The 23,629-nt window shown below is 39.4% G+C and overlaps 1 protein-coding gene across 2 annotated transcripts in view; it reads right to left on the reverse strand.

Annotated features, from left to right (window-relative positions):
• Window positions 1-23,629, reverse strand: part of LOC134540826 (protein argonaute-2) — a 59,391-nt gene that overhangs the window by 6,301 nt on the left and 29,461 nt on the right. For both annotated transcript variants that reach the window (XM_063383793.1, XM_063383792.1), the window contains exons 6-16: window positions 22,638-22,860; window positions 20,476-20,623; window positions 18,866-19,129; window positions 15,449-15,582; window positions 14,448-14,518; window positions 13,269-13,382; window positions 11,487-11,653; window positions 9,743-9,927; window positions 5,387-5,483; window positions 3,074-3,180; window positions 45-174 (exon numbers count right to left, since the gene is read on the reverse strand). In XM_063383793.1, coding sequence (XP_063239863.1) covers window positions 45-174; window positions 3,074-3,180; window positions 5,387-5,483; window positions 9,743-9,927; window positions 11,487-11,653; window positions 13,269-13,382; window positions 14,448-14,518; window positions 15,449-15,582; window positions 18,866-19,129; window positions 20,476-20,623; window positions 22,638-22,860 — 1,640 coding nt within the window. The remainder of the gene's footprint in view (window positions 1-44; window positions 175-3,073; window positions 3,181-5,386; window positions 5,484-9,742; window positions 9,928-11,486; window positions 11,654-13,268; window positions 13,383-14,447; window positions 14,519-15,448; window positions 15,583-18,865; window positions 19,130-20,475; window positions 20,624-22,637; window positions 22,861-23,629) is intronic.

A 23,629-nucleotide genomic window follows, 5' to 3' on the forward strand; every position in this document is an offset into this window, starting at 1 on the left:
TCCATGTGCAACACTAGCGCGAGCCGACGCAGCTGTAAACACACCTGGATGCCCTGGTGGCTGCACAGGTAGAAGTCGAACTCGGTGGGGTGCGTGATGCCCACGTCCACCGTCGTGCCGGCCGGGATGTTCCCCGACTTGCCCGACTGCTCCTTCTTGTCCGCGCAGAACAACCTGCACGCATCGGCGCCAGGGGGCACACATTACAACCCACCCAATACAAGACACTCGCACATTTCATCCCGTGATTTATTTTTTCACAACACGCACTACAGTAGAACCTCGACGATACGTTCCCGTTTCATACATTTTCCCGTGTCATACGCGGATTAATTTTGGTCCCGCCGAAAGTACTATATTTACAATGGTTTACTTTTCCGGAACATACACTTATAAAATCATTCATTTCCTATTTCATACGTTTTTACAAAGCGGAAAAGTTCTAAAATTCACAATTTTTTTTTTGTTAGATTCCTCCTGATAAACTACGTTTTAATGCTTTTATTTTGAAAAACGTTCATTGTTTACCTTCGCAAACGTAAGAAAATAACTTTATCGCACCATAGATATGGATAGTATCAGGAAGACTGTGCACTTTGCTAGTAGCATCTATGGCCAGCACCAAGCGAGACTAGTGGCGCAAACTAGCAATGATGATGAAAATGGTGCACGCGCTTTACCAAGGTACGGAACTCATATTTGTGCATTCATTAATATTTGAACTGAATATACCCGTTTGTTATTGTTTTCTTACGATCGGATTGTTTTGTCTTTTACGTTTCTCAAGTTAAAATTTTATTGAAAATTGTTCTGTTGCATAAAGTTGTTTGTAAAATGAAACAAACAAGCAAAAATTTCTGGTTTTCTTTTTATAATAGCCTATTTTTTTTATTTCTAGTTTAGTCTTGGTGACTTTCCCCCCCCTCCAAGAAAGGACTTCATTACATTTTGTAAGGCCACTGTTTCTCATGTCAGCTTTACTTGATTATGGACTGTATTTTACATTTCTGGTGGTTTTATTATATGTACAGTAAACTCTCGATTATCCGTGTTAATTGGGACCTTCCGATGCCCCGGATAATTGAATGCCCATAAAAATCCCCGGATAATCAGTTTCACCACTTAAAAATGGTGTATTTACTGGCAAAAGAGGGTCTCTTCAGTAGAATTATGAGTACAAAGGCTTTGTATACCGTCCCAGCTTATTGGACCGTAAACAATACTGGCACTGTGTTGCCGCCATCCTTCTCCTGTCCCCTTTATTGCTACGGGAGGGAGAGCGGTGACAGTCCCAACTCAGCATCTCCCTCCACCCTTTTAACGACCTAAACCAAACATACAAAGCATTGTCAACATCTGCGTGGGTAGATGTTTTCATGCTTTTACGTTTAGAAGGCCCTGCCACACTGTCTGATCTACTAGCAAACTGCAAAAGTTTTTCTTCACTTTTATTAATGTCTCGCACGGTTTCCAATTTCATATTCCTGTGCTAATTTCGCGGCAGTTTCTCCTTTTTTTAACCTGTCCACAACTTCTAACTTCTCTGCTATTGTCAGCACTTTACGTTTCCTTTTACCAGACATTATTACAAAAACAAATGTGCCTGGGAGAACTGGTGTTAATAACTGCGTGAAAAAAGCCTCTTCCAGCCGTAAGGAGTGTGGAAAAGTAAAAGAGGTAGAGGGACCTTTTTTTTTTTTTTAGCGTGGCGGGGCGCTGTGAAAAGAAAATTTTAAAGGGGGGGTGGGGGAGGGAGTTGAGCCGGAAGCAGCAGTCACGGCATTCCTTTTTGGTTTAAAGTGTGACAAATTGACGGGTGAAGGTGGTGGGGGAACGAGGGTCTGAAGGGTCAGGTAAAAGGCTTTCTGACACAGCAGTAAAAAAAAAGCGCGCGGCGTAGCCACACCCGGTCTTTTTTTTACAACTTCATAAAAAAATCAAGCACGGATAACCCGAAAACCGGATAATCCAGGCCCGGATAATCGAGAGTTTACTGTATATATAATGATGAATTCATATGTTTCATTAATATAATGCAATTATTTACACATTATGTATTTAAGTTTAATCTGACATTGTGCTGGTATGCTAGATTGAAATTTTTTTTTATTATTGCCATTCCCTTTTCATACACTTTTCCGCATCATAAGACCATTTTTGTGCCCTCCGTGTGACAGGGATTCTACTGTATTTAAATACACATGATGACTTTCGATAAACGCTTAAACTTGGAGGGGTTGACTTAAATTAGAAGTCAATAGTTTTGCAGTAAGATGGGTATTAAAATGTGTGTGTGTGTGTGTGTGAGGGGGGGGGGGGGGGTCACCTTACATTCGGTGTAATACCGTACTTTGCAAGAGTAACATAGATTTCATTAACAGAGCATTGTTATTCCTTGAATCACTTCAGGAACATTACATAATAGTTAGGGTCAATATTTTATGGTTTTATTTTTAGATTTATTTGATTTTTTTTTTTAAAAAAAAAAAGAGATTTGCATGTTATTGTTTTTATTCAAACAAATTTTCTTTTCTCATAAGACGGTATATTATTTAACAAATAAAAAAAAAATATTTTTTCCCAATACTTACTTCAACAAAAAGTCACAGTTTTATTGATGCATGATGCACTTTTATAGTAAAATACTTTGTAATAAACACATTTATTTGGAACAGAACTATACACAAAAATGAAAATAAACAGGCAAATTTCAAAAACTGTGCCGTCATCAATGTAAATGTGTTACTAATAAGATATGCAAAATTAAATATTTTTTTTTTGCATGATTTAGTTCTTTTTTTTTGGTACTCTCTTTACGGTAAATGAATCACATTCACAGAATTTATTATGATAAATATTATGTAAATTTTTGTAATTTGAGTTAAGTTTTTACAAATTGTTGCTTGAGTTCGTGATTTATGTTACATTTCGGTGCAAAATGATGTATTACCTTCAATTGTGGTGTAGTTAACGTTTTATCACAATTCCCCAAAAACAATCTTGTCACTGTTTGTATTTGTAATGTATTCTATATTACAGGCAGGGCTGGCGAAGGCGCGGAGGCCGACGATACCTGGTGTGATGTCTCTTCTGCACCACGATGAAGGTGATGCCCGGCTTGTAGTCCCCCTCCAGCTTGATGCACGCCTCCCGGATGGCCGTGAGCTCGTGCTGCAGCACCTGCGCAGAGCCGTGTGCCCCGCGCGTCATCAGCCGTTCCCCCCCGCTCCCACCTCCTCCCCTCTCCCGGGCCGGCCGGGAATGCTCGGGGCTTCAGGCCATGCCTTCGTGAAACATTCGCTACGTTCTACGTCGCAAGCAACACAGGCTTAGGGTTTTCCCGTCGCCACGCAAACAACAGCCGGTTATTCTTCTGAGAGGTTATTTCGGCAGTTGCGGTCTTTTTAAACCGGCCGCTCCCACTTCTCCCGGGCAGCCTTCATTTCGCAGACGAGAGAGCCACACCCGAAGTTCCCCCGAAGTTCACGCTCGCTCCCCCCCCCCCCTACCCCAACGGGTGTATCTATTTGGGGGGGGGGGGAGGAGAAAACAAAATATTTGCGGGCATTTATCCTCCAAATGTGCGGGTTTAACTTTAGGTTAGCTACATTATAAATACTTTAAAACACTGTGGACGGTTGGTCATGTCAGGTAAGTATAGCTACATTTAAAAATACTGTAAAATAATTTTATGGTTGCTTAGCAAATTAACTTTTTAATAATATGTAGCTATCCAGCGCTAGGGAAATCGTTTACATGATTTCACAGTATCTTTAATGTAGCTATCCTAACCAAATCAACCGTCCAACAATTTTTTAAAGTATTTATAATGTAGGTAAACCTAACCTAACTGACCATTAGTTATCATGAGTTGTCCAGAATAAACATTCACGGACACTCCTCTAAAAACAATTACAAATAAATACTGTGTTGCCTTGTTTATGGTCTTTCCTCTTATCAACACTGCCATATTTATTTACAATAAAAAAAAAAACCCTGAAGATGCACAATCGGGCGTTTGGCTCTCTCGTCTGTGAAAAGAAGGCTTCCCACACGTCCGCAACCGTCCTCGCCACGCGAATACCTTAGTGAAACATTCACCATGTTCTACATCACAAACAATACAAGCTTAGGTTTTCCCGTCGCCACGCAAACAACAGCTGATTATTCTTCTGACAGGTATTTCGGCAGTTGTGTCCATGTTTTACCAGCATAACTGACCCGTAAACCAACGTTTTTAATATTTCTGACGATTTGTTTACTTTATTGTTATAAAAAGCCACTTAATGTTCTTTTTTTTTTTACCTGTTTGTGTAGGTTTGCCTTTAGCGTTGCTTTCACATATTTCTATTAAATTTGTAACTGTGTATTAACATATTTTTTTTTCTTTGCCACGGTTCTTTGTTCTGAAAACGAGCTCACGTAATAGTTTGGCAGTTACGTAATAATCAAGAGACGGATAGTTTGGTGAGTGACTCTGGACTTTGGTCTAAGTGGCTGTTGCCATCCGCCAGAAAATGTCTGATATGTTCCCAATGTGTTTTGGTGATTGGTTTAAAATGAGGTCACTCTGTCCTTACTTCAGAGGAAGAGCGGACAAGGCAGCCATGTGATCATTGTACTGAAAGGTTGCGGTCGGAGGATGGTTCTAAAATAATATAATTATATAGTTTAGAAGCAAATTTCACAGCCGCGGTCCGGGCTGCACCAATTATCAACATTTTTGGACACGTTCTTTATAATTAGTCGACTGCAGTCGTCAATGTTAAGCCCGCAACAAGTTTAAACTTTGTTTTAATTCGTAGTTCAAGGGGGGAAAAAAAAAAAAAAAATTGTTTGAATTTTTCACCATGAGAAAATAAAATATTATTTATATTAACATTTATGGATTACATTTTTGGCTTGTTTCAACGTAAGTGTAGAAACACAGTAGCTGCTTAAAATGTTTCTTTTTTTTCCTGTCGATTGTATGAGTGCTTGGTGAAAGAGAAGTTCCCCCCTCCCCCTACATAGTACATATAATTTTTTTTGTGCCATGTCTGGGCTGACACTACACTACAATACACACACACACACACAGAGTGCGTGTGTGTGAGAAGGATAGGCAAAGGGGACAGATCACTCACTGTGGATTATATACCAGAAAAATTTTTTTTTGTAGGTTGGGAGTCTGCAACCGACTGCAAACATGATTCAATTCAAAAACTTATTTTTTTTTAAACCTGTGCCATCAAGTCTTTTTTTTTTATAGCATAAGTTAAATCTGTTACCTAGTCACTTTTGTTATACCCGTGATTCTGATACTACTACAAACAATTCCAACTTGAAGGATCGGCAGAACGCCCGGGGGAGGGGGGGGGGGGGGGCTTGAAAGGAGGCTACTAACGTGGAGGAACTGCCCCTCGGACACTCCGTCCCGGTAGAGGATGATCCTGTGGGGCTTGTAGCCGCTCGTGCTCTTGTAGAACATGATCAGCAGCTCCCTGCGACAACCAATCAGGACACACACGTCACTGCAGGGCCACCACATGGCCACGCTACACAGTACGAAACACACACAAGTGATACCTACAATAACACTTTATTTGTACATTTTCAATCATGACTTGTTTGATTGCGATAAAACCAAGATGACACAGAAAAGCACGTAACTAATCAGCATTTTCAATTAAAACTTAACTCCAACGACATAACCTCAGCTTTTAAATCTCTAAATAAATAAATTTAAACAAATTGGAAAAAAGTTTACTTTTTAAATCTTGCAACTGTTATAGTTACCGGATTTACCATGTTTGGGTCGCACATTTTATTACTGAATTTCAGTTTTAAAAATGTAGTGCGATTCTTATGCCAAAATTTTTTTTTAAATTGCAGTGTGTCTTTGAGTGTGTGTGTAAATAACTATCCTGTGTTGATTTTTAGCAAATATGTTACAAGTACAAATTGTTCAGTTAAAATGTCAGAGCAGTGCTCGTCCGCCTGGCCTTCTGAAAAATGCACAACACATCTGAGAGGTGTCCATTCACGAAAAGCTTTTAAGAATACGCTGAGGGCGGAAGAGTAGTTCTGTTTCCAGATTTTGTATTTTAAGTTGTACATTAAAAAGGAGAAGAAAAAAATGGCTAAAATGTGTGTTTTCAGAGTAAAATTTAAGAGTGAAACACCCGGTAGACATTCTTGAAAGCACTCAAGGACCTTGCATTACTCCTTTACATTCATTTATCCGCCATAATATGTCCTGGTCGCTCTATTCAGAGCCTTGTGCTTAGAGGCAACACAGCGCTAGAAATATATTCCGTATTTACCAGCAGAATGCATCAATAATTTTGAGCATGAAAATCTCACTTTTTCACCGCAAGAGTCGCCCTAAAATATGGGTCACACCACATATATACATATATGACTTCCAGGAGAATACAAGTGAAGTCTTTATGGCTCGTGTCTCAGCTTATTTCCGCGTAAGAAACATGGCACCGGTTCTTCGTCTCTCCCCTTTTCTTCCTTCATGGCCCAAGATTACTATTTATAATATGTACTCGTGTTTCCCTTAACGTCTATAGTATTTTTTTTTATCTGTCTCCTTCCCCAAGAGAGAAAAGATGACCCTTGTCAGTTCCTTCTGTAAAAACAAGCGTGCCCTTCACAGCAGTTTTGTAATGGAATGTTGCAGTAGAAGGCGTAGGAAAACTCACAAAAAAAAAAAAAAATGCTTGGATACTGTTGTGCCACAAAAAAACCTGTTGATACACACATGAAAATTGCGCACGGTGCCAGTTCAAAGACATTTACAAAGATGAGAGGGAGGGAGGGAGGGAGGGAGGGACAACCATAAACACTGCTGCATGGCCACACGCATAACCCCCTTCTTCTCCCGTTCTCTGGCCGGTTTATTTTTAGATTATCTTTCCGAGCGCCAGCCTGACAGCCAGCAGATTCAATGCAAAGGCACGTTTCATGATGCTGTACAAGCACTGCCGAGATATTTTGAACCAACTATTTGTCTATTTGTACATACTCGTAACATATTTGTATTAAAAACCAACACAGGCTAGTCATTAACACGCATATTAAACCACACAGTATTAAGTTAATTTTTTTTATACCCAAAATGAAATTAAAAAGCTTAAGAGTTGCAGTACATGTTATTGGCATAAAATATGTGACCCATACGCAGGTAAGTACCAACAGAAATACACCCCTGACCAGGCGGGCCCCCACCATCATTTCAACAAAGTCAATTATAAATTGTTGTTTGTTTAAAACTACAGTAGAACCCGCCTATAATGAATTCCCGTTTATTGTGAATTTCCGTCTCAGTCCCGGCAAAATAATGTGAGGTTATGTATTAATTTATTGGATATAGCGCACAACTTTTGTCAAAGTTGATACGTTTTCCCGTGTACCACGAACAAATTTTGCCGACATAATGCACATTTATCTCAAATATTTTCATATAATTACAAGTTTTTTCACAAAACGTCTATTCTGGATCACATTGAAGTTTTTCTCGGCAATACGCTACTCGATTGTCCACTGTTCATATTATAAACAAGTCGTATTCGAGTGGCCTCGGTAGGCTACGTGTAGCCATAAATGGTGATCAGTTTGGTGAAAATAAAAAATAGTTTTCCCTGCATAATTAAAGAATGGACGAACGCGTGTACATTTAATATGTTATCAAAATTAAACATAAATTACCACCACACGAATACGTATGTACATTATAGCAGCAAATTCAATATTTTTACGTCTCATTTTGATCGAGTAAGGTTCGTAAGACTTCCACTAGATAGAACTCTGTGGACTAAATTTTTCCATAGGAAGTGAAAAAATTTCGTTCCAAATTTAGCAACTGTGATACTAAATGATACGTAGTGATCTTTGATGTGCCAGACTCGTTATTTTTCGTTTATTTACTTTTGACGGTAAAAAGAATTTCGTGTTATTAAGCTGCAAATGTGCTTCAATAAGAAATACGTACATAAAAATGGGTAAAAAACGTAAGGCATTATCTGTGCGAGATAACTGGACATTATTGAAAAGATAGACTCCAACCCCACTGTCCCGCACGTGTTAATAGCAAAGGAACTGGGAATTGCAACATCCACATTAAGTGCAATATTAAACAAGCTGAACAATCTTCTTTATCAAGCTGCGAAAACGTCACAGAGTATTAAATGCCTGAAAAAAGGATAATACGCCGATGTCCAAGAACCATTAGGAAGTTTGTACATGTATAGTTCATTAAAAATAATATCTGCATTTTCTCATAAAACTGTTGTTTTGAGTATTTCCATTCGTTCTTTTCTTGGCTTAGGCCTATGTGTAGTTAAGATTTTGCTTTTGAGTATGTATTGCCAATATTAAAGTTTCCCCTCTATAGTGAACATATAAACTACTCCCTTCAGATTCGTTATAACAGGGTTCTACTGTATGTTTTTAGAAATTTGCAAAGCAGCTCCTATAGACGTCTGTTTAGCAGTACCGGTAGTCGACGTTGATGCCGCACATTTTTTTTTTTTTAATGAGTTGCGTTAGAAACCTGTTTTAGGCATGTGTATCGACGCATCCAGTCCACACGAACCTTGCAAAACTTACACATTATTATTTTATCCTAAACATTAAATATATAAAATCCTTCCTGCTTCATCTCTCGTTCTCGATCGAAAACCGTAACTGTTGTCGGCATCTTAACACAAAAATAAGCACTACTAACTAGATGCTTGGAAATTAATAACGAGTAACCGAGACGTCATAAAAAAAACACTACTGCAAGCGTGCAAGCTGCACCGTAAAAACATTTATGCCGTAGTGGCATGCACACGAAAAAATATTGTGTTCGGCCAGAATGAAACTATTATGTAAGCGTAAATATTGTGTTCGCTTCGGTGCGCTAGAATTTTTGAGAACTAATACCAACTACACGAAAATTGTGTTCGTAACGCTGCTACATAGCGGCAACGTAAATATACACGTTTGCTGCCATGTTGGAACTACAATCGAATTCGTTGCGCGATATCAATACAATCTATAGTAAGATTATTTTCAGTATCCGACCAATGTAAACATTCTTGGTGACGGAAATTATGTGGATTTCGCGCAAAGTTCCGTGTTTTGTGAAAAAATAGCAGATTTTGTGAAAACGGTGAAATAGTGCCCAATTTCGCGCTATTTCGTGTATTTCGCGGTTCACTATTTTCTGGGGTCCCTACTCATAACATATTTATTAAAATTCAACACTGAAAAATATTTACGCACATATTCAACCACACGGGATAATATTACAATTTATTTACCCAATAAGAAAGAAAAAAAAAAAAAGCACCTAAGGGTCTGGCAGTACATGTTGTTAAACAGGTAGATAAGGTGTCCCACCGAGTCTCACCAACACAAATACCCACGGCGGTGACGCGGCCGTGCTCACCTGACCATGAAAGATGAATCACGCCCGCGGAAAATAAGCTTGGAATTACGGTTAAGGTTATGTGAGAAGTGTTATTGGCGAGAGCAAACATCGGTTATGAAAATATCGTAAGTATTTACCAATATTACCAATATCGAATATCGGGCCATCACTAAATAATATTACAATTTATCTACCCAAAATGAAAATGGAACAGCTTCAGAGAATCGCAGTAAGAAGCGTGACCCCACACGCAGGTAAATACAAATACCCACAGGGATACACCCCCGACCAGGCGGAGGCCGGGCCTGTACAGACGCCGGACACGGCCGTGCTCACCTGACCATGCTGCTCAGCTCCTGGATGATCTCCTGCCGGTGCTGCTGCACGCGCACCGTGGCGGCGTAGCGCGAGGGGTGGGCGTCCATGGAGCCCACCACCGCCGCGATGGACGGCTTCTTGTTGTCGCCGGCCGGCGGGTGGGTCACGTCCGCCCCCAGGAATATCACCGGCTCGTTGAACACCTGCGCCACCACACCGCCGACCCCTCATCACCGTCCCTCCGCCACGGGGTCACCCCTGGTCGCGACCGTCTCTCCGGGGACGAGACGCCCCACCGCACGGGGTCACTATACGAGGAGCTCCCGCTAAGATCACGGTCGGGGAAATTGTTTTCATTTTCTAACTGGAAAAAGATTAGTTGCTTCTAGCGAATATGAAATTTATTTTTTTCCCCTTTACGTTTACTCTTTTTTTTTTTTTTTTTTAAATTTTGCTTACTGTGTATATGCATAAAAAATATCACCCTGTGGTATTAAAAAATAGTAGTAAGAAAATTTTTCGGCTGAAAGATCTTGAAATTAGTTGGACGGTCATCCGGGTGAAAGGTGACAAAGTCACATCTCGGCGATTTTTCAGATTCATTCCAGCAATAAACTCTTTAAGTATACTTAGAATATGTAATGCATTTTTTAATCATTGGCAAATATGTTGGTGAATAAAAGAATAATGCAAAGAAAAAAAATTAAAGAATTTAAATTCAATTTTTTATTATCAAAGAGTTTTTTTTTGTTTCTCCTGCAAAAAAGTGTGAATTCTTGACTTGTTACGTTTCACCCGGAGAACATCCGACTGATTTCAAGATCTTTCAGCTGAAAATTTTTCTAACCACTTTTTTTAATACCACAGGGTGATTTTTTTATGCATATACAGTAAGCAAAATTAAAAAAAAGAGTAAATGTAAAGAAAAAAATAAATTTCATGTTTCGTACTGAAACTGTTACCAGATAACATGAAAGTCAAAATCGATAGCCGGACGTCCGATGACGCCGGTACCAGATGAACCACTGAGTCCTTTCCTGGTGGCCACCAGGATCGCTCGAGTCAATGGCAGCAAAATGGCGCCATATTTTGAATTTTGAAGCGTCCAACACTTTGGATTAGTTAATATAAATCTAGCATAAGCACCATTTACAAATCCAACATTTCATATTCGCTAGGAAGCAACTAATTTCTAAGTTAGAAAATGAAAACATTTCCCCGACATAATTTCTACAACCATGATCTTAGTGGAAGCTCCTTATCTATTAATGCTGGAAACTGAAATGTGGCATAAAAAAAATTGCTGAATGTTTATTCTAATTTATTAATTATGAAATGATAATATAATAAATTATACATACGGAAACACAACCTCACTTATAAAATACACTTGAAAAAGTTTAAAAATACATATTCTGTCACTAATATACACCTTAAAATAGTACATTTTTTTTTTTTTTAAATTATACAGACTTGCATTCAATATCAATCACTAAATTTCTGAACCATTTTACGTAGTTCCGCACGTGCCGCTAGAATTTGCTACCGGAGCAGCTAGTTGACTATACAATCATTATATTTGCAGAGCGAAAAGTTAAACTATATAATGAAACATCTCCAATATAAACGAAAAAGACATAAAAAAAAAAAAAAATACTAAACCCTGGCTTCGATCTAATTTTTTACAAGTAAATTTTTTAAAATACAGCCCATATTGTTAAAATTCATTTAAAAGTCAACACTAAATAGGGAAAGCACGCACCTTGGGCCTGATGCTGGGCACCAGGATGCTGTTGATGCCGCCCAGCTTCACGTTGATCTTGAGGCAGAGGTTGGAGAGCGTCTGCGGGGACGTCTTGTTGACGTTCTTGGCCTGCACGCACTGGGTCGCCATCCCCAGCACCGTGTCGCCCACGCGCTTCACCTCCGCTGCGACACGCCACCGCACACACGCTCCCTCACTCGGCGCCAACTCCGGACAGTTCCCGTCCGATCAACGACGTCGAGGAACACAACCACTGAAGCGGAACTTCCTTGCCGAGAGGGCTACCACCAGTGGCCGACACTCAGTTGAATCGGCAAATGCTAGAAGGGGCCCTCGGTCCAACCAACCCGGTTTCGAGAAGAAAAAAAAATAAAAAATGGGGGTTTGTCTGTAAAGTCAGTTTACAGACGATAATTATACGTGATAACGTCATAAGAAAACATTGATGAAAAATTTCGTTACTTTTTTAATTTTCAAATATTATTTATAGTTTTCCAAAATTTAATTTAAATAATTTGTTTTAAATATAATCACGAACAAGTAGTTATAGAAATAAACTGAAATCAAATCAATGTCAATAAATTGTTAATTCGAAATGACGAAATTGTAGGGAATAGCGGGGGAACTATGAGAGAAGGGGAATATTCAGGTCCGTCCATGGTGGGGGAAACCAGGAGAGGAAGAGACGGCAAAAGGAGAGGTAGAAATGATGCAGCATACTAGCATAATTTAGCGCTCACATTATTGCATATATAGATATATTTTTTTTTCATCTGCAAACTTAGCCAAAGTCCTAAAGCTATACCTAATACTAATAAGCAAAAGTTTCACTTCAGTTGCACATGTTTTTAAAAACACAACCTTGATTTATATATTTATGTATTTTTAATGCTTTTAATTCAACCATTTATACAAGCTTGAATTAATTTTTTACATTATAAATTTAAACTTTTTTTTTGTTAAGGCCACAGTTATAAGAAAACAATTACCATTTGTCAATTTATACATGTATACTTACAACAAACTATAAAGGGGGCGAAAAAAAAATTATTCTTTTCCCATCCAAAAAATATTTCTCTGATAAGTTTTTAGCATCCAGTCCCTTGAAAAACTCTAAACAAAGTTTTACAGTATTCATTTTGATCTCATTCGACATTAAAGACATTTCCCTATACCGTATTTACCTGAATCTAAGACGACCCCCAAACTACAGCCTCGTGTTTTCAGGAAAAAAAATATTTTTTGTATTAAACACATGCCAACAAATTAGATATAAAATTAAAAATGTGAATGTTACAAAAGATTTCAACCACCACTTTTGAAATACTGTTAACAGTTTATGTACAAACAGAAATAAATACATATATGGCTGGTACTATAACTGTTGGAAACTGTTAAGAGTTTCATTATGCTGATGCATCATCTTCGTTGTTGTCAATTAAAATAATCACAGCAAGAAAGTACTGTAAAAACCTACATATATTTTTTTTTTGTACAAGAAACTAGTCTATAAGACGGGCGCCATCTTGTGCTATAGAACATTCCAAAAACATCGGTCGTAACACGTGCAGCCCAGTAACTACTGCACGACCCGAAAACATTGACCCGAAATAGGTACATATGTTGACCTAAAAAATCAGTGTATCTGAATCGAAGACGACCCCTTTGTTTTGAATGATAAATTATGGTAAAAAAATGTCGTCTTATATTCGGGTATATACGGTATTTCGTAAACTGTCCACGTCCACTGAGAAGTGGAAACGAGGGAACGGCGCTCACCATACACGGGCGTCTTGCCCGGGAGCACCACGACCACCAGCTGCAGCGCGGCGAACGAGGACTTGAGGTATCGAAACATGGGCTCGACTTGGTCTGGTCCCGTCGCGTACTTGCCTGCGCGGGGGAAGCACACACACGTCACACAAAATGTAATTAAACAAATAAAATGAAGTGAAATTACATGGAAAACGCATCAAAAGAACCCATCCATAACGAAATAAATGTACTCTAACAGAAACGGATTTCAATGATTAGATGAACGAATTGTAACGAAATAAATAAAAAAGAATGGACCGAAATGTGCGGAATAGCTATCTGCTTGAACATATTTATGTGAAACTACCGAAAGAATCTTAAACGATACAAAATGGAAAAGAAATAAATCCACATATACGGAAATGAGACTATGGTATGGAGAACTGCGACGTAAACACCGGAACACAGTAGACCCCCGATTGTCCAGGGTAATGACTGGCAGGAGGTCCACGGATAACAGGAAAACACGGTTAAGGAATATAAAAAAAAAACTAATATTTTTTTTGATCCAGACTATCTAGACAAACACTGTAACACCCATCTCCTCAAAGTAACGCTCTTAATTCGTTCCAGTAAAACAGAGCGCTAGTCACGTACTTTTTTTTCCTTTAACAGAGTATTTTTAATCAAAATAATTTTGTTTTCCAAATAGGTAAGTGATTGCCGACAACCAGTTTTTATCATTTATGAAAAAGTTATATGGACGGTTAGTCCACAAAACCGGATAACCCAACACCTGGATAATCAGGAGTCCACTGTAATTGTATCTATTTTTTTCACGACAGTTTGACAGCAGAATATTATTCTATTGTTTCTGAGAATATACTTGAAAAAATAATGGTCAGTCTTTAGAACACGCAGTACTGAATTTAAAATAAAAAAGTAATTAGCCAGGAAAGACAGCTCCTCACATGAATAAAATAATAATAAAAAAATTTGTTTAAGAAATAGAGTACAAAGGCGTTGCTTCAAAGATGACAAACATCTGGTTTCCCAGTTGTCCTTTTCGTACATGACTTCTGAAAGATATTTCCCAGCATTATTCAATGAAAGTGCACGGATATTTTTGATTCCCGCAAAATTCAAAAACAATAAAGAATGCAAGCCAGTGAGAAAAGGCTACAAGAACAAATTGTCACTTACAGAAACACGGTTGTCCGATGATAGGCATCCCTGCGTCGTTGCTTATCTTCTGCAGCTGCTGCGTGAAGTTCCTTCAAAATAATAATAATAATATTAACTAAAAGCTTAAATACTTATTACTTAACGAATCATGCAACTTTATTCAGTCACATTTATTTAGTAAATTTCTGCTACTAAATCAGCTCTCACAATATTTTTTATCAGGTGGAATTCAAACAAAAATATATGTCTCGAGCATTTGCTGGCATAAAGAAATGCGCACAAGCAAAATATATTATTATTTGATAAAAAATTAGCTTTACAACAAATTATACATACACACACACACATACATGTTTCTAAATGGCCTTCCTTGTTATTAATTGTGGGAATTAAAAACATTTTACTTCAGTTTCATATTTATTCGTACAAAGTCCTCAAAAATGTCTAACATTGTTTCTCTTCCGAAGCTAAGTAAATAGCAAACATTCAGAAGATGACAAGTTTAAAGTTCTCATCAACAGCGAGGATACTAGAGCCAGTAAAACGCATGGTATAAGAAAAGGGACCTTGGGAAAGAATCGGCCGTGGTATATTCTCAGAGGGGAAGACCAAGGGGAGCTGTAGTCAGGACGGCCTGACACGGACTCGACCTTGTATCCTCAGGAACGAGAGTCCAGCGTCTCGTCGCTGCGAGGAGAGAGAGAGAGAGAGAGCAGGAGAGAAAAAAATTTGAGAAAGAGTGTGATAGAAAGAGACCAACAGACAACGAGAGAAGGGAGGAAGGAAGGGCGGAGTACGTGCAGACAAAGAGAGAGCGAGAGAGTATGTGATGGAAAGAGACCAATAGACTATGAGAGAGAGGAGGGAAGGGCAGTGTAACGTGCAGACGCAGAGAGAGAGAGTGTGACGGAAAGAGACCGACAGACAGTGAGAGAAGGGAGAGGAAGGAAGGGCGGAGTAACAACGTGCAGACAGAGAGAGCGAGAGAGAGATGGAGGAAAGGCACGAGACACACTCACCGCAGGGCGTCCTCTCGCACTGTCCTCTGCGGGGCGAAGCAGGCGATGGCCCACACGCGTATCTCCACGCCGGTGAAGAACTGCTTGCCGCGCATGTCCCACACGCCCTGGTTGGGCAGCGCCTGCTGCTTCGTCTGCTCCGTGCCGCAAGACACAAGCACCACCGCTCATTACGACCCCGCGCACACTTACCACCAGGGGCGTAGCCAGGGTGTGTGTGTTTAGGGGTTAACCCCCCTCCCCGCTTAGCACCAAACATTTAATTAAATTTCTTATTCATCACTCAAACAAATTTCATATTAAAATCAATAAAATTTTTTACCATTACAATATTTAAATTTAAGTACACCGAAAACTGCTAAAATAGCACTATTTTACACCTTGAAATCCAAATTTTTTCCCGGGGGAGGACCCCAGGACCCACCACCGCTTTAATACGGGGGGGGGGGGGGCCATGCTTCTTTAACACCCCCCCATACACGAATCTTGGCCACGCCACTGCTTACAACTACTACATTACACGATTTCATTCTCACGTCGGTAAACCATTTCAAAACAGAACGACCATCTCATTCCATCGGATCAACTTTGAGAACGTGCGATTCATTTGTGGAGATTGTGCAACGTGGAACTAATAACCAATTTTTCCTAATCATTTTAACATAGCAAAAAAAAAAAATTGTCATATTGACTGCAATATTATCTCCGTTTATCAATTTATCAAAGGCATAATTGCTACAAAAAAAAAGTGTGTATTTAAATTACACATCAGAATTTGTTAAGTAAAAATAAACAATATAGCAATACATGAAAAAAAATTAATTACAGTAGAACCTCGTTTATACATAATTTAAAGGACCAGGACCAATTTTTTTAAAAAGGTAAAAACAGGGAATATATTATCTTAATATGATGGGAACAATAAGAAGCAAATATACACTACATTAAATAATATGCCAGAGATGCTTAAATATTAAATATGGTGAAAACAATCAATTCATTCAATCTTACAGTTCTTCAAAATTGTTAAAAGTTGAACATGAAATTTTCGGTTCTTGAGTAAGAGTTGTACACGTAGAAGTCCACTTTTTATAGTGAGATTTTCTTACACAATTATTTTTTTGGACTTAGTGTATAATCACGTGTTAACATTTAAATAATTTCAGATTTTTATTGGGAACAAAAAACTTCTTTCAATTAGATTGTTTACATTTAGGCAAAAAAAAAAAAGTAGGTTTACAACAAATGAAGCTGTGTAGAAACCACACTCAATAACGTATAATAAATAAACTTTACACTATTCACTGTCAACTTTCATTGTTCAGTCTAAACTGGTTCGCTATTAAATGCAAAGCTGTTGCAACATAAACTGCAAGAAAAGCTTTTGCATGAAGCGGGAAAGTAATTCATTAATACTAGACCTGTGCAAATATTAGAATTACTTGGAAATAACAAATATCTGACATAGCATACCTCAAAAGTTATACATATGTTCTCTGTTGAGGATGTCACTTGTGCAATAGAATTTTTTTTGATGTTTTAATGGGACTTCAAAATCAAAAACACGAAAAATAAGTTATAAAATAATAAACATGCAACAAGTATTCAAAGTTTTTTTCACCACTATCTCACTAAACAGTTACAGAAAAATTGTGCGAGTTATTAAAAAAAAGTTGTATTTGTCATTTTTAAATTGAAAACAAAAATTTATTTGCATTCATCTCATCACACAAAATATTGTGATCACCGCACCAGAAGTGGAAAAAATAAATTAACGTCAACAAATCATGGACTAAAACACCACACACATGGACACTCCATTGCGGTGGACGTTAATAGTAAACCTCATAGTTTCAAGGGCATATAAATTGACAGTTATAATCAATCTAACACAATGTGATACAGTAGCAGCTTCCTTGCTGTATGCATCTATGACGAAACAGATGTTGCAACAAAAAAAAAAAAAAAAATGATTACAGATGAAAATAGCAGAATTTGTGTTTAAATCTGATAATTGCACAGGCCTAATTAATACTGCAGAGAAAAATAATCTCAGGAATTCATAAATCCCAAGTACGTAAAAAAAATTTGGTTCTACAGTAATGCCTATGGCTATAACACATAAAATAATGGCTACATAATATAATAAATATATTCTAACTTCTGAAGTAAAACTATCAATATCCATTTCATAAATGTAATACTGAATCATTCAAATATAAGATGCACTTTTTTTTGTGACTCAAAAAAAAAAAGTGGCAGAGAATGCATATTTATTCTATTATATGATCTGCTAATTTAACGATTTTTTTGAGATTTCAAAAGGGGTAAACACGTCAGCATTGAAGGGCTAGTAAACTACTTAAAAGACATAATACACAAATTTCAACCTACGACTTTAACAAGTTGATATTATCTTTGAAAGTCCTTTTTTCTTTGTTTGGTCACCGTATTCCTGTTGTGGAACATTATATGGTGTTTATATCCTGTTCACAACGGCAATTTTTTTTCTTAATTTGTGTTTTTTATAGTTATCTTCTATAGACATACACGTTCTTAGCAATGGCGTATGTCCAAAAGCTTACATCAAGTAATGTTTGGACTTGTGTATGATTGGACTCGTGATGTTTTTAAATTTGTGTAAATATGTTAGGACTTTTGAGACATTCCTTATATCAAGACTGTGTTCGAACTTCCCGCGCTACTGGGGCTGCAGTAGCGCCACTAGCTGGCAGTGCCGGCAACTAGTCAGTCTCTGTTATCGCGCCGCCGCGGTCATTCGTTCCGTCAGGAAGATGGTGTTACCAGTCCACAGTCAAAACAAGTAACAAGTCGATACTTTACATCAGTGATGGCCAACTGGCGGCCCGCGGGCCAGATCCGGCCCGTGGTAACGTTTTATGTGGCCCGCAAAAACTATCCGTCGAGACGAAAACACACTTATGCAACGGCTGTACAATAGCTGGAAAATTTCAAAAATAGATGTGGATTTTAAGTCGTTGGTGAACTGTGTCCAAAAGCCACAGTGCTCTCACTAAGTACTAGAAAACAAAAAAAATTATAAGGGCATTTATAAAAGGTGTCTGTTTTTTAAGAAATTCTTAGAATTATTTTTCTCTATTTAGTCAATTGTAATAGAGTTCATAAGTAAAAGTAAACAGAACATACGAAACATGTTTTTTTTTTTAGAATTCTGTAAAATTGTAAAAATTATATTAGTGCGTGGTTTGGCCCTTGAGTGTGCTTTGAAGTGCTATGTGGCCCCTGAAGTCAACGAAGTTGGCCATCACTGCTTTACATAATTTAAAACCAATACTCGTGGTTGAAGGTAAAAAGGATGCATCCCACATCGGAGCGAACGCGGCATGCGACGTAGGGCTAGGTCTAGAGCTAGAGAGTAGAGAAATGGTGAGAGACCTGTCCGCTGAGCGAACTAACCCTGCCCCCGTACTGGAGCTTGGGCGGGGGCAGCACGCGTCCCCGGACCTCCATCATGCTGTTGCTGATGGTCAGCCCGAACTCCTGCACGTAGGCGTCGTTGTTGAAGTCGGCGCGCCGGATCAGGTTGTTGATCTCGCGCTCGCGGTCCGGGGCGGACCGCGCCGTCGCCTTGATCATGGTCGACGTCTGCATGTCCGTGAGCTTCTTGATGCAGCGCTGGCCCGCCACGATGTTGCACACCTGCCGACGCGTCACCTCTCTGTCTCCGCTCCCAACTGTTCCGTCTTTACTGCAGGCCAAGTACTGAGGAAAGTTAGTACCTACTTGCTTAAGCCCACCGCACACGGTACAATATTTTCTACTAGTTTTCTTACTAGAATGCTTACTGGTTTCTGTACTGTGTAGGCTACAAGCTGAAACACTAGGTGCGCTACAAGTTTCTGCTGCAAACGATTCTAGCTGCCTTACTAGTTTTGTTAAGAGAATATTCTCCACAACAAATTTTTATTATGATAATTCACATTTTATACTGCATACAAACAAGGCTCTTCTTTGTATGCATTTATTAAAACGAGGAGTTGGTCACTATTCCACTTCTTTCCGTCCACGTTTGTCACGACATGCGCGCTTGAAAGTGTAAACAACCCCTCGTGCTGTTTTCGTTGAGTTCTGATTGGCCACTCCTTAAATATTGGAACACACCCAGCAACGAAAATAGGACGCAGTCTCTTAAGCAAAACCAGTAGCCCAGCTCGTACAGCTACTATTATCCAGTTTGAATTTGAGTAAAGAAACTAGTAGTAGAGCCAGTACGACTCCTACCTTACAATATTGTAAGGAATATTGTACCGTGTGCGGTGGGCTTTATTATCAGAACAAACCCAGGATACTGTTTCTAGTAAAAATACTAACAACCTATTTAGCAGTATTTACAAATGCAACAGAAAACAATTCCGAGAACACCCACAACTGTGGCTAATAAGTTATTCTTACTTAAAATTTACGTATAGATAAAAAATAAACCAATCAAGGAAACAGTTCAAAGTCTAATCAATATTTACAATGAAACTGACAACCTACAGGAAAAAAAAAAAAAAAAACATGAAACTCAGATAATTGTGCAAAAATTTTTTTGTTAACGCAACTTTGGCGCACGATTCAGCATTTGACATATTTGTCTACATAGCACTACAATGTTATCAACACCCCCAAATTGATTTAAATCGTAAATGTGCTTGGAACTTTATCGGCCCTTCATGCTTACCTACTGAATTTTTTGGTTTTGAAAGTCGTCGTCGTCGGTCAAAGTAACACACACACACAAACGCTGACCGAGTTAGAGACGACATATTCCTCCAGTCTAACGTAACATTTTTCTTCTGAATTAATTAAAAATGACCTAACTTAACCTAACATAACCTAACCTTTTTTGACAGAAATAGTTAAAAATGACCTAAACACACCTAACCTAACCTAACATAACCTCACCTAACATAACATAACCTCACCTAACATAACATAACCTAACCTATCAACTAATGGAGACGTTGTCCCCAGGGACCCGGATCGGGACTCGGGCCGCTCACCTCCAGGGGCAGGTAGGTGTGCTTGTGCTCCTGGCCCACCTGCAGGCACGGCAGGTGCGGGTAGCGCAGCTTCATCTTGTACTTGTCCAGGAAGTACTTGGCCACCGTGCACTCCACCGTCTGGCCGTTCTCCAGCTGCAGTGGGAACCTGCGCAGCCGCCGCCGCCGCCACCCTCCGGTCAGGCCCAGACACCTCGCGAGGACATACCCGCATGAAGGCTCACTCACATCTCCGAGTCTGGGCATTAAAATCTTAACACTTTCACAGTTTAAGGGTTGCCCTACGTCTGTCTCCAGTAGAGTACAGGTCAAGTCTTAATGACAGCACACTACTGTTCCTTGTAATTTTATTAATAATAATAATAATAAAAAAAAAAAAGCGCCCTCGACAGAAGTTTTGTCACGGAATGCTGCAGTTCGCTAAAGCGTCGGAAATCTCGCACAAGAGCAAATGTATGGACACTGTCGCATCAACGAAAACAACCTTCCGAGACAAGACGAGATGATCGTACCGTGACCTATTCACGGACATTTGTGATGGGAGAGAGGGAGGGAGAACCGCCACACGCATGCACCTCTGGCGTTTCCCCCCCCCCCCTCCCTCTTGCCTCGCGGCAGCAGACAGCCATGTCACCTATCAGCAGCCGCCTGACAGACGGCAGACTCAACGCAAAGACATAGTTCGTGATGCTTTACACTCACTGCCAAGATATTTTAACTAAAGAATTTATTTTAACTGTAATATATTAAAAAACAAACACACACTAGTTATTTAAGCACATACTCAACGACAGTGCAATGTTAGTTTTTTTCCCCATCCAAAATTAAAAGGGTGCATATGGATCACACTACATGTTGTTAAACAAAAAAATCTGCATAAAATGTGCTACCCATACGTGGATGAAATACAGTTGCATATTTTTTTTAAATGGCAGCATTCATGAAAGTCAGTTTACTCTTTAGTAAGTCAACGTTAAATGCCTGACAGCACAGAAAATTCTGTGGAAGGAATTTGGTTAGAAAAATACTACAGTGGGCCGATTATGAGACAATTGTAACAAAAACAGTAAATATAAACAAATAAACATCTTGGAAAACCGCACAGAAAAACCAGACGTGTTGTCCAAGGCAGTTGTTTGTCTGCTACAGAATTCTTTGTGCTGTCGGAGTAGAATCTCAAAAATTTCTCCCGGAAAAAAAAATTCCGTTGCATTTCAGGTAACACCGAATACATAGTAACGAATACAAAGAAATTTACTTATTTTAATTAATTTTGTATTTTTTTGTGTGTAGTTCTTTCTACCAAAAGTTTGGATGATGAATAAAACAGAGCTTTTAAGTTGATAAAAATATAATCTTGTTTTGTTTTATTCTTCGTTGAGAATGGCAGCCAACAACTTATATACTAAGTACAGTTCCAGATGAGATAATTCTTCTAACAACTACATTACACTCGTCGCTCGATCATGAAGAAGAATAAAAGCGAAATTTAAATGTGTGTTGGAAAAAAAAAAAAAAACCAACAAATATTTCTGGCGCTTGACCAAACATGTAAAAACATTTCCCTCATTTCCCATGACCAAAAACTAAAATTTTTTCTACTTATTTAAAAAAAAAATTTTATTTAAGTATTTTGTAATTTTCTGAAAGAAACACAGAAAATCTATCCTTCACCTTACCCCTTGGCTGGTCTAGTTCAAACAGAGCCTTGTTACGCAATTTTACAGTGCGTATTACTACAAAGCGGGGACGCACCACAACGCCGAAATGCCAAATTGACCACAACGCCGACAGCCAGAAAACTGCTGTGTACCACAACGCCGAAATACACTAACACCGAAAAATGTCATTGCAGGACTGCAAAAAAGGTTAGGTGAGACTAGGTTAGGTTAGAGTATGTTAGGTTATATTACGCTAGGTTAGGTTAGGTTAGGTTTGATTGTGGTATTTCGGCATTAAGGTACATGCAAGAAACACACACAAATTCATTCAGTTGTTATTTCGGCGTTGTTTTCTACCTGTCGGCGTTGTCAATTTTGACATTCGACGTTATGGTGTTTCGTCGTTGTGGTAACGACCCACTACAAAGCACCCCCACCGTCGGCTAGGCAGCGCTCGCCGAAACACCACCGTCCGCGGTCCGGGCGGACGGCGCTACTCACGACTGCATCTGGGCGGGGCGGCGCGTCACGTTGCAGACACGGTACTTGCGCCGCATGGTGCCGCAGTGCGTGATCTCGATCTTCAGCCCCTTGATCTCCTTGGTGAACTTGACGCGCTGCGAGTCGGTGAGCGGCTTGCGCTGCTCGTTCACGTCCCGGATGTCCAGCACCTCGCACATGAACTCGATCACCGGCTGCGCCTTGTAGAACGCCGTCGCCGACACTGCCCCGACACACACGCGCCGGTTCACAGTCTCCGTCCGTCCACAGTCTCCGTCGGTCCACAGTCTCCGTCGGTCCACAGTCTCCGTCGGTCCACAGTCTCCGTCGGTCCACAGTCTCCGTCGGTCCACAGTCTCCGTCGGTCCACAGTCACCGTCGGTCCACAGTCTCCGTCGGTCCACAGTCTCCGTCCGTCCACGGGCGGAGCTCCCCCCCCAAGCTCCTCCCCGAAGTTCAGCTCCACCTCTCCAGGACATTCCGAACGAAGCTTCGCGTTCGTCGTTAACAGCTTTAAAACCCTTTGTTTAGCAGTGGTACTTCCACAATACCACTTTGAAAAAAAAATGTTTACTATTCGCAAATTTTCAGTGCTATTTCCGAAATACCTCGCGTGAGTTAAGCCCTGTGCTGCTATCCGGCGATCCCAACAAGAACAAGCAACATTGGCTGCTTTAAATTTTTACTTCCGCCACCGTCTGCTAAACGTTACACAATAGATTCTAATTTATTTTTAATAAATATATATATTAGGTTGTGATGCAAAGCTTCGCGTTTTGTCATAAGAGCTTTAAAACCCTTCGAGGCACGCGGAAATATATTAAAAAAATAAATCAGAACCTATTGTGTGGATTTCAGCGGTCGTGGCTGGAAGGATAAAATTTGAGCAGCCAATGATGCTTGATCTTGATAGGAACGCCAGATGGCAGCACGAGGTTAACTCACGCGAGGATTTTTCGGCAATACCACTGAAGCATTGCGAATAGTAACAT

Source organism: Bacillus rossius, chromosome 17 (genome assembly GCF_032445375.1).
Source record: "Bacillus rossius redtenbacheri isolate Brsri chromosome 17, Brsri_v3, whole genome shotgun sequence".
In the NCBI taxonomy this organism is placed as follows: Eukaryota; Metazoa; Arthropoda; class Insecta; order Phasmatodea; family Bacillidae; genus Bacillus; species Bacillus rossius.